Consider the following 12,575-nt stretch of genomic DNA (forward strand, 5'->3'; position numbering starts at 1 on the left):
GGGATGCCCCTGGATCCGGTCCTGGAAACGGCTCTTCCTCCTGCTGTGAGGCAGCAGTCAAACTGACCTTTACTCAGAGCTGCTCATGTAAACCTGTTTATTGTAACAGGGTCAATTTAGGATAAAACAAATCACCTGACTCTCTGCCAAGGAGAACATGCAGCGCAATTATAATGTAGCATGTTCTCCCTGGTGTAACTTAATGTTTAGAAATGAACAGATTTAGTCAGTAAATAGTCGACAAACTGTTCATCTGCAAATATTTAAAAAATCTGATCATGTTGTTTATTTTAATTTTTTAAGCATAAATGCCAAACATTAGCTGTTTCTAGCCTCTCTCATTTCAGAATATAGTAGGGTTATTTGTTATACATGACAACAACATAAACATTTTTGAATTTCAACTATTGGTCGGTTAAAGGTGGGGTAGGTAAGAACGGAGAAACCAGCTCGAGATCGCTAGAATTTGAAAATACACAACCGGAAAAAATCTGCCCCTTCCTTCAGACCTCCTTACAGAGCCCCTCCTCCAACACACACGAACGCGCACATGACCAATGAGGGCACGAGATAAGCTTGTGCACAGAGGAAGGCTGACAGGCAGGTAGGCCATCCAGTTACTTTAGCCGGCTCAGATGATTGGTCGTGCTTTTTACAGCGCCACGGCTTCCACAGATGAAATGTTTTTATGTATTTATTGTCAAAGCATTTAATGTATTCATTGCTATCGGGATGTTAAGAGCATTCCATGGAATATAACAAGTGTTTCTGAAGTGAATTACCTCCCCCACCTTTAAAGCAAGATGGAAACAAATGGAGAAATGATTGCATGCGCTTTTCACTACCTATGATATTTTATACCAAACATTCAATCTGTTAATAAGAAAATAATCTGTACAGACACTCCAACCAACAAACAAACAGTAGTCCAACACGTATCACAGTATACTTGTTTGATATAACAAATGATCACAATGCAGCTTTCTAATTAGACGACATATCCTAGTCTGAACATAGTTTGTCTAATCTATTTTTAAAATGTATAACTCAAGAACCCTGCACTACACCCTCTGGAAGCTCTTGTTGTTTCTTTACAACACGAACATCAAGAAGTTTCTATCTTTTCAAACTCTGTAGTTTTTCAGTGTCGTGTTAATATCAAGAAAACATTAAAACATGCCCTAGAATCCATATAAAGTGGTCAACATGCCCGAACACATGCCCAAGCTGTTGTTCACTAATTTCAGGCCCGGCTGTCATCGTGTGAGGAGCTGGAGGTTTCAGCCTGATGACACAAGGTTATACAAACAGACCTGCATTAGCTCCTTACACACTCTCTACCCAACCCCTATAGGTGAGGGTGTGTGGGCACGTATAAACACACTACTTTCCATGCCTCTCAAACTGTACCTGCAACACACACACGCACACATACACTCATTCTGCGAAAACTCATATTTTTAGACAGCTCTGTGATATGCCAGAGTGATAGCTGCTGAGGATGATGGGTATCTGCTTCCACTCGGTTACCCGCTCAACCCGCACCTTCCCGCTCATTCAGACTTGTTTACTCTGCCACCGTGTGGAAATGCAGGCTGCTCTGAAGACACCGGTGTAGCAGCTGTGGATCTGATACTGCAGGGCTTTTCTCCCACAAGCTGTGGACACAACGCTGGTGTTTGTTGTTCTTAGAAGCAGCTTGCATTTCAATGTTGGCTTCTGCAGGCCAACGGGGGGTAGTGAACATGTTTCGAAAGTTTATAGCAGCAGATGGTTAACATGGCGTCTCTAGAAGGCATTCCATCAGATGTTGATAGAGGAGGAGTATAGGTGTAATTTAGTGGCGCCACCACTGATTGAAAAACAAAAATCACAGTATTAACTGTCGTAGTTTCCAAACCACAAAAAGTTGGAATGTTTCTTTTATCACAGACAGATCCAACTCCAACAAAACAATATGATCTGTGCTTCACAGAGTTTACGGCTGAAAAAAGATATATTGACTTTGAGAATAGTCTTAGATAAGAGTACAAGTCATATTTTTTACACCGTCATATTGTTTTTCGGGTATTAAGACATCGTCTATGAGCATATTCATTTTGACCCGATGTACCACAACGAATGCTTACTTCTTTGTTAAAAGAAAGGAGAAAGAATGCACACTATTTGCTTTAAGAAAAGAAAAGATATCATGGCGATATTTTTGATGGTGTTTCTGTTCAAAATTGTGTGAATGTTCAGAAAGCCCTGTAGTTACTGTAGTTGTATCTGTTGCCATTGATTGCATATATGCAGGTGACAATATTGATGTTGAAATATTTCTGACTCAAAACATTTACTGATATTTTTAAAGCAGTGGATTTCAAAGATAGAATAAAATGTATTTCGATTTTTTTCCCCAATTGTACTTTTTCGCTGCATAGCCTCGGAAAATATTTGTATTTTCAAACTGTATGTTTTCACATTTAATATTATGAGTGAAAAAGGCTGTGAGGAGGGAGATATTATTGATGTGAAACCTAAAGCTCTCTGGTAACATTGGGTGTAGCTTATGTATGAATTTCCCCCACAAGCTTTTGCTCATAAACCAAAAGTAGTGGACTATATTGACGTGTTAAAGAATCTTTCCAACAGTTGTCTAGACATTTGACTCTGAATCACAAATGCGGCCGACTTAAAGTTGTGGGATCAACAAAAGTCAGTCGGCTTCATCTCCTGGGGACCATGAATGTCAGTAAGAAGTATTATTTGAACACATCATATAGTTGTCAAGGTATTTCAGGACCAAAGTCGCTGACAGAGCGACATAACTAAGTAAAACTATTATGCTGTAAAATGATAAAGCTTCTTTTAAAGTGTATTGACAAGGGAGTTCTTCTTGAGGTTTCCCCCCAATCCGCTGTATTTATTTGATGTATAGAGCACACCGAGTGTACGTTTTAAATTTAAAGATGAGGAACAATTACCCGTGAAATCTGCTATGAAAACACGCATTTAACAGTTGATCCATTCATCAGACACAAGTCTGCGGTTTACATTAAAGCATTATAAATCCACCCCTTATTTGTCTAGCCGTTCCTAATGTTGCCGTATTTCAGAGAGTTACTGCAAGTCGCTGATCAGATCCGAGTCTGTGGATCATCAATCAGGGAGCAAAAACAGCCAGACGTTCCTGCGCTGCTCGTGGAGATTCAGCCCACATGCCAGTCAGCCGGAGGAATCCTCGGGCTTGTGGTTTAGACGAGGGGGAAGAGGAGCAGACTTGGCGGATCAAGAGGGTTTCAGGCTTGGAGGAGTCGCTGCATTCCTCCATGTCTCTCTGTCTTCCTCTGCTGATGTCTCACTCTGTCCCTCTCTCTTTCTTTTCCCTCCATCCTTCTCCATTTCCTGTTCCTCCAGCCCCAATGGGTCGCTGATGTTTCCCTGATGTCCTGTCCTCAAATGCTGCACTCGTGTCTATCTGGCCCGACCACGCTGTCTGTCTGCTCAGACCCTATTACTCATTTCTGCACACGGGTGCAAAGGCCTTTTCATTTGATGAGAAATGTAGACTTTGATCAGTCATCAGGGGATGCTCTTTTATTTGGATAAAAGCTCAATTCCCAGGCTGACCTATGATTTTTTTTTTGGACGTCATCCTGGTCATACTTTGGATTCTTCAGACGTATACAAATGAATAGTGGCCTTTTGTGTCTGTTAAAAGAAACGCAGCCTAGAGAACTCGTGGAAAAATAGCAAACAAGAAAGGATTTATAAGATGGAGCCCACTTAGAGATGAAAGTGTAATGTCATTGCCCTCCTCCTCCTCCTCCTCGTCCTCCTCCTTCCTCTCTTGTTCAGTAATGTGTTTCTAAAGTAATGTAGGTGCAGCCAAGAAGACAGATAAAAATCTCTGGTAATTACCCCTTGAGTCATGCTCTGATGTTATCCGAAAGTTTGCCCAGTAGTTATTTCTGTTGGCATGGTGAAACCTGGAGGAAGGCATACGTACTGTACATGCAGACAGACGGAGAGAGACAAACACATCCTAAGACACTGACCGGTATCCAAAACAGAGTGGCAGAGGAATCCTCACACCTGTTAGCATGTGAACGCTAGTTACATGATTTAAAACAGCACTGGTATTAACACATTCAAGAGGATATATGCTCATTTTCATAAGTATATCTTGTGCCTCTACATGTCTCCTTGCTCTAATGTTCAAAAAGCTCTTTATTGTCTCATCCTGCCTGTGCTGCTGCACCTCTTTTCACCCTCTGTCTGAAACCAGAGCCCAGTCTGCTCTGATTGGTTAGCTGGCCGGCTCTGTTTGTGATTGGTCAACCGCTTAGGGATGTCCCGACCCTTAGCCAATAGAAGCGCCGGTACACATAGTGATGTCACTATGTTAAGGAAGTATGACATTTTTGCCTTTGCAGCCCATTTACATGCACACAAACCTATATAACACACTACAGGAAAGTACTGTATGGGTTAGGGTTTCTTTAAAAACAGCGGCTAGCTACTCTGTAATTAAGAGTTGATTGACAGTGTCCTGACATCACCAGAACGGAAAGTAACGTTTATGTTAGGATGTTATCAACAGGTTATCAAACAAAAAAACATGATCTCATAGGAAACAAAGAAATCATTTAGAAAAACGATCGGCATCAATCACTGAATGGATGTGTGTTTACAAAGGGTGTAAGTGTAAGGCTTTTGTTTTGTGCCAATTAGATCACAAACTCTGAATATAAACGGGTCTGCATCAAAGTTAAATTGTTAATCTAACAGCTTTGAAAACAGCCAGCCATCGTAACATACTGTAATAAACTTCAGATACTAACCAACTAATCTTCCATCGTAGTGCAGCCCTGACGTTGACTCTTTGTTAATGCAGTGGATTTAATGTTTTTTCCATGCCCTCACCAATACAACCAATGTTTTTATGATTACATTTTATACGAGATGTTCTTTATAGATCAAGCCTCTTAATGTTGCCTTCGAAGTGCACCATATTGATGTGTTTAACTTGTACAAAATGTTCTTTCAAAATTCACGATGTTTCCAAAGTGAACGAGTAATTACGTAAAATAATCGTGTTCTCAATTCTTACCAAAAATAATAGTGATTATGATTTTTGCCATAATCCAGCAGCCCTATTATGTGGTTGGGTTTGGTTAGTTTTTCGTCTCTGGTTGTCATTTCAATTTGAATGAATCCTGCTCATTCTCATGGCACATTAGTAGAAACATGTGAAACTGTGTGAAGTGTGTATTTGTGACCCGTGGATCTGTTTCTGCAGGACTATCCCAGGAACAGACACCCGGGATGGAGCCGAGGGTCGGTGGCGTACCATGCCGGTGAGATATCAAACCCTTTTTTTACTAAGAAAGAAAGTGTGGAATTCTCCCTGTAGTGTTGTTTAGCAGAAATACATACATCTGATCTACTTCCTCTAAAAAGCATCCATCTGCTGCTTTTTAGATGCAAACATCACAGGGCTCCGTCTCCGCTGGATGTTAGAGGTGCCGAGCAAAAACAGAGATCAAGGCAGGCAGATTAAAAGCACAGCAAGCTGATAAAACACACGGTGACAGCATCAGAAAGACGAGAAGGATCTTATCTCCATCTCTCTGTGGAAGTTTAGTCATGTAAATATCAGTAGCAATGAACCAGAAAAAACAAGACACAAAAACGTATCTTCCCGTGCTTCCATGTTAAGTCCTGGTTGTTTTTGATGAGCTGTGGACGTTATCTGCACAGGCATCTGCATAAAACCCCCACAGATCCCATTTCTGTCCTCAGCACCCCCCACTATCACCGCTGAGAGATTAGCTGCTGCTGTGATGTGAGATTAGCAGCAACCAGGTAGGTGTTTGTTATTACATCATACGAGCTACAGTAGGTAACCGGCGTCTTATCTCTCTACCCACTGACAGTCACAATCTTGTTATTCCTTATCAGACCAGAGCTGGTTTTATCAGCATTGTTTTGGTCTGAAGCATCCCATTGTTGTTCTCTCTCACAGGGGACTCCAGGTGATTCACACGCCAATTATATCACTTTCTGTCGTACGATTTTCTAGCAGGAAATGTGTACGATTTCCTATCGTTAGAGAAAGGTTTGAATACGTTTCTAAAACACATTTTCTTATTCACTTTGCACATTGTATTCATGTTCCTAGTTCATTGTTAAAGTCCTAAATCACAATTAAAATCAGGTGGCAAGTAGGTGCACACATACAAGGAATGTTCTGTAGTTTGTGATTGTGCATACATAAACTCAGGGCCAGAATCTAACCTTTTCCCAAAACGATAAAAAAAAAGAAACGTTTACAAGAAATATAAATATACACAAAAACATGTGCAATAAGAATATGAGAAAGTAGTAGAATAAAGCTTAATATGTACTGTATATCAGAATTTAAAAGTGGAAAACCTATGCCGTTTTAAATGCATTATAAAATACAAAAAATTAAAGTTTAGAAGAAATATTAATATATGAAAAAAGTACAATGAGAACACGACAACTAACTCAGTAGTTTATCAGAAATGTACCAAAAAAGACTGCAAGACTAATTAGATGAAGAATATGACACACATCTAAATATGTGCAGTATATCAACATGAAATAGTGGTTGAGCTACGCAGCTTTAAAGAGCATTATACAGTCATGTGTAAACTATACACAGGAATGCTGGAGGTTTACAGTATGAGGATATGTCACAAGATGAAATCCCGTATCCCTTTGCAGATTCCATTTATACTTAGAGTGTATTAATAATAACAGTTGATGCTGCGCGTGGTGCCGGGGTCTGCGGACGATATCTCATCGCTGAGTGACAGCCGGGCGCTCGGTCCCACAGGTCCAGCTGCGGTCCGCCTGGTTTGGCTGCTGCGTGTCGGACGCCGCAGTAATGTGCACGCCCCAGCACAGCTCCCATTAATCTTATTTGTTAGAGACTAAAATGATGTATGTGGCTTTCCGCGCAGTGCGTCTGAGGTTTGCCTTCCCATGCTTGGGTTAAGGTGCAGGCCGTGATCCAGCAACTTAAAGTCAACAGCCAGGGCCTCTTCTTCACGTCTCCCCTCGCTCCTCCATGCTGATTTTCAGCTCAGGGACCTCAAGAATTGCACGCAGACGCTCTTTGGCAAATTGACAAAAACTTAATGTATACACAGTATTGTATGCACTGGGTCATATAACCGCAGGAGAAATTGCTTAAAGAGGGAATGACTTTCTTACCCTGGTTTTCATGCACTTTGCGAGCCAAGAATACAGTGAAGAGGTGTTTCTGTGACACTGTAACCTGTGTTTATTAACCATTATGAGGGGTTTTTGCGTTTCACCTCGGTACCTAGTGGGGAAAAGGCCAGGATATTCTGTGCTGGACTTAGTTTGGACTCATTGTTTTATTTTGTATCAAACCTCACGCTGTTCCTTAGGGCACCGTGTGTGTTTGTAATGTTTTTACCGCCTGCTTTAAAGAAAAACAGTGGCTGTAGAAAGATGTATGTAAGTTATATCATGCAGCCTGGAGGAGAATACACACATTTTGTAATGATTCAATGTAACATTCCTTCTTTTCTTATTATACTCTGCATGTACAGTATGGCTACTTAGCTCTATTTCTGTCGTCCTGATTTATGGTGCGTTGTAATGGGCACGCGACCAGTGTTGACCTGGATCACATGTGATGTGTGTTATTGACTTTAAAGGTTGTGATTTTACTCCAGATATATTCCAGTTATATCCACAAATGGCTGCCAACCATAGCGCTGCTCCTTTGTATAGTTTGAGAGTTCTTTGGCCTGCGCTGGTGTTACCGCGTGTGTTTTTGTTGGGCTCTGGCCCAGCGTGGACCTCCATCCTGTGCGTTGGCTCCGCTTGTCTCCGCAAGTTAATGGGCCGTGGGGCTCTGCGGGCCCCTGTGGACCCTATCAGGAGCAACCAGCCATCCAACCAGTGAGTGCTCCTCAGCAAGCCTCATTAACCCTGTCACCCCCTCCAAACCCTGCCTCAGTGAGTCACACGTGCTGGGACTCAACACCCGCAAAGGAAGGCTGTGCTCCACCACCACCACCACAACAACCCTCCATCACTCAAGAGCAGGCTAACCTCACATAATGGGGCTCAGTCTAACTTCTGTGACGGGTCTAATCTGATTCCAGCTCAGGTTCTGCAAAAACAATTATTCCACCCCAACATGTTGTGTTGGGTGGGTTATATGACCTTCTTAACCAATGGGATGGAAATGGATTTGGATGATAAAGTCTCTTTCAACATTGAGGTACAAAAAGACAAGGTACATTAGGGATGAATATTAAAATCTAAAATGCACCCAGATCATGTGTCCATACTGTGGAGGTCACCGCACATCTAAGTAACGATATCAAGTCCCATTCTCTTGCACGGTTAACAAAAGTGGAAAAAAATATGTTGGCGCCCGTCAGCTATCGTCAAACCACCTGGATCTAAAACAAAAGACTGAAACCATACCATAGTTTTACTGCCTCCTTACACTGCACTCTTTTCCCTGCGATGAAGATCCAACCAGAGTTTTTTCGCCCTTTAATAATGTATATACACGCTTGGGCCACTCTGGAAAATGGTCCAATAACAGGACGTATATTGTACAAAATCTATCAACAGCTCAACGCTTTTTGATCAACTCCAATGGCAGCTGCAAAGGGAATTTATATTACATTTTTAGGAACATGTGTGTGAAATCATGAAAGAATTTGAATATTTTATTTTTAATTTGTCATTGTTCCCTTGGCAAGGAAGCCCGGTCTTTTCCAGACTCACAATAAATAGTCTGGTTTTACTTTTCTCAGCCGGTCTCAGGCTTGACTCCAGTCCCTGAACTCAGCTCCAGTCTTCACCTCCTGGTTGCTGCTGGGATCCGTCTCACATCCAGCACCTGTTGGCGGCCAGAGAGTAGCTCACAGTGTTAGCTTTACCAACAACTTCCTCAGCTTATGGTCCTGCCTTTAGCATTAACGCCATCACAGGTGTTCTGCTCCATCAACAGCCTCAGAGCCAAACCTTGGTCAACACCTCTGTGCTAATTTTAAACTCTCCGGTCTCCAACACAAATTTTGAACACAGCCAAGCGCTTATTTGAGCTGGCTTCCTGTGATTCAATTTCCGACCTCCTTTAGAACCAGAGCACACTTGAGAAAAGCAACAGAACATGTTATTGTCTGAAGACGGAGGCAGTAGCCAAGTTCTCAAGACTTATTTTGGGAAACATAGGATCGCTGTTTCAATAATGGACCATGTAAGTGTGTTGTCTGGTACTACGAGTTGCAGGTTCAGTTCCCGGGCACTGATAAGGTGCCCTTTGAGCGAGGCATCGGACCCCCGCATTGCTGTTTAATATCTGACAACAGCTCCTAATAGTACGATGGGTCATAGGGGAGAAAAACTCACCCTGTTAGTGGGTTAGCACGGTATGTAACTTACTCTAGAGAGAACTTTGGGATTTTAGCCTTTGCAGACCATTTACATGCACATAAACCTTTATAACACACTACAGGAAAGGGAAGACCCCAAAAAGCATAATAGGGCCTCCTTTTAAATGCAGAAACTAAACTACATTTCTATTTTATATTGTTTGTCAAATGTTGGTTATTTGTATTCTTTTTTCCGACCAACTAATCGTTCCATCCCCTTGTCGTATCAGCCCTAATGATTTAGAAGTAATGAAACACACACACACACACACACACACACACACACACACACACACACACACACACACACACACACACACATTTTCCAGGTAGTCAGAAATGTTGACCTCCAGCGAACATCCCTTTGAACCACATAAAGCTCCGCCAGGCTTCTCCTGCCTTTCCTGTCCCAGTGAACTGAGTCCACCCTCAAACCCAAACCTGGACGTCTACCCCCCCCCCCCCCCCCCCCCCAGAGCTCAGGTCCAGCTCCGGCCCCTCGTCACTCTCCAAAGACGCCCTGCTCGGCTATTTTTAGCGGAGCCTCGCTGTGCCGGCGTGGCTCCACGGTTAGCCTGGAGCGTGGTGTTGTGACAAGGGCCCGCATGGGAGCCGTAATGATAGTGTCTCCGCCTCCCTGCCGGGGCTCAGATAGAGATTGTTTAAACAGTATCCTGAGCCGGGGATGGGTCCCATGACAACTCCATAAATATTTACCAGCAGCAGCCGCGGCGCTTCGCTTGGGCAGAGCTCGTCTGCAGGCTACCTCCACAATGTTTTTCTTTTGCCCGTTTTCTTCCATTGTTGTCTCTCGCGAATGTAATATGTGTTGATTTGGTGATTTCCTTTAGTTGTTTTTAAGTGTTTTTTTGTTTTTACGAGCGCTGCTTTCACCTTCTTTGCACATCATCATCTGTCAGAAATGTCAGGATGTCCTGTATGTTAGCACTGCATTGTATGTGACCATCTCGCACGCTGCGGTAAACGCATTACAAGACGCAGCAAAGCCCACGTAACGTTAGGTTCAGCATCGGGACACATGGACAGAGATGACCTTACACAGGGCGTCTGATTTCAAGGCTTTTTAAGAGTTTTCAAGACTTCTGCCGTTTCCTAATAAGAAGGCCTTTAAAGATAAGTCTTACATTTTATTTCAAATAGTCTTAAATACATTTAGCGTGCCAGCTGTAGGCAGTAATGTTTGTTTTAAAGTGTGAAGGATCTAATTACAGTTTGTCAGGAGACATTAGTTATTTCACACGCCTACAAACTAAAGTTCAATCAGCACCATCAGACCTGTAGCATCAATACTTCTAGCGACAGCAGCTAGGCAGGTGTCCAGGTCAGCAAAAACGTAAATGTTATAATAATACAATATGGTAAAACTGTCAGATGGAGTCTGACATTTTTCTTGCATCAGAGCAGCTTCATTTGCAACATCAACAAGAACAACAATATTTAAGATAAGATAGAAATACATCATTGCCTAATCCATTAATACATTTGCTATAGGTTAGCCGGTTCAGGTTGCATTGATTTGATTCAATAAATCATCATAAACAGCAATATAAATGATACTTGGCCTTTTAGTTTGAACTGTTTTTTTCCATTTGACTTCACAATAGTAGTCTTAACATTATTGGGTTACTCTACCAGTGACTGTTGTATTTTCTCCATTAATGTATTCATTGTTTGGTTTGTAAGAACTCAAATGTTAGTTTTATCCGAAAAACAGTTCAACTTTATAACATATAAACTAATTTATCAAACAATTTAAAGAAATGCAGCACATTCTCACATGTGTGTGGCTGGAACCAGGAAATGTTGTAACTTGAAACCTTTCGAACAAATATCAAAAAAGTATTTTCTTGAAACTTACAAAAAAAATGCTGCTGTTCTCATAAATTCTTAGATATCTTGATTTAATGAAACTAAAGCTGTCAGATAAAAGTAGTGTAGTATATATGTTACTTATTACTGCTTTTAACCTGCACCTTGCCCTTATTATTTCACGTCTACTCTGTATGTCTTAAATATATTTACTGTTGTATTTATCGAAGAGCCTGGAACTTAGACTTAGTTTTTCATTGCCAACATCTACACTGTAATGCATGACAATTAAGCCTTTGAATCATTCTTTCTCCTCTGATAGACGACGGCAAGGTCTTCCACGGCAGCGGGGTCGGAGACGCTTTCGGTCCTCGCTGCTTGAAAGGCGACATTATGGGCTGCGGCATCATGTTCCCACGAGACTACATCCTGGACGAAGAAGGTGAGGGCAGAGGGTTCAGGCGCTGCGATTAAACCGTCACTCATTACAATCGGGCGTGGGAGGTTTCGCTCTTAAACGTACTTATTGTGGTTTAGAGTAATGCAACATTCGGTCTTAAAGGAGTCTTAATGGTGTTGCGCTTGGGAAAGAAACTGGATGCAAACCAAGATCCCCCGCACAGAAAACAGAACAAGCACTCAAAGGGGATCTTCTCATACATCACCAATCCAGTTATTGCAATTCAGAGAGAGCAACTAACTTTGTTAAGATTCATAAACAAAACATCTAATTCAGCTGATGCTTTTATCCAAAGCGACTTTCAAAACCAACCAGGAGTATACAAAAAAAGAACAGCAAGAATCCTGCAAGTACGGCTTCAAATACAGCCAATTACAAATTACAGCCGTTATGCACATTACAAAAAAGGGCTATAAGAGTTATCAATAATGTTGGGTATCTTGAACACACTATGTATTATTTTTGAAGTCACACATATTGAAGTTCACTGACCTGGTTACATTTAAAACGGCACAAATCATGTACAGAGCAAGACATCATCTACTTCCTAGGAAATTAAAACCACTGTTCGTAGACGGAGAGGGTGGGTATACTTTGAGAGGAAATCTACATTTTAAACAACTCAAGGTCAGAACAACTCTGAGAAGTAAGAGCATAACAATCTGTGGGGTGACTTTATGGAATGGTTTGGAGCAGGAGTTTAAACAAAGCACAAACATAATTCAGTTTAAAAGGATCTACAGAAACACTTTTTGGGACAACTATGAAAATGAAGAAAGGTGATTGAAGATCAGAAATGATTGTATATGTGTGTATAAATGTAAGTAGGAATAACTTGCATAATG

At 41.6% G+C, this 12,575-nt stretch overlaps 1 protein-coding gene across 2 annotated transcripts in view; it reads left to right on the plus strand.

The window, feature by feature from the left end:
* The window catches only part of LOC117537397 (SPRY domain-containing protein 3-like), a 58,977-nt gene that overhangs the window by 38,519 nt on the left and 7,883 nt on the right, over positions 1-12,575 (plus strand). For both annotated transcript variants that reach the window (XM_034202600.1, XM_034202601.1), the window contains exons 8-9: positions 5,285-5,342; positions 11,593-11,712. In XM_034202600.1, coding sequence (XP_034058491.1) covers positions 5,285-5,342; positions 11,593-11,712 — 178 coding nt within the window. The remainder of the gene's footprint in view (positions 1-5,284; positions 5,343-11,592; positions 11,713-12,575) is intronic.

Source organism: Gymnodraco acuticeps, unplaced genomic scaffold (assembly GCF_902827175.1).
Source record: "Gymnodraco acuticeps unplaced genomic scaffold, fGymAcu1.1, whole genome shotgun sequence".
NCBI classification, from domain to species: domain Eukaryota; kingdom Metazoa; phylum Chordata; class Actinopteri; order Perciformes; family Bathydraconidae; genus Gymnodraco; species Gymnodraco acuticeps.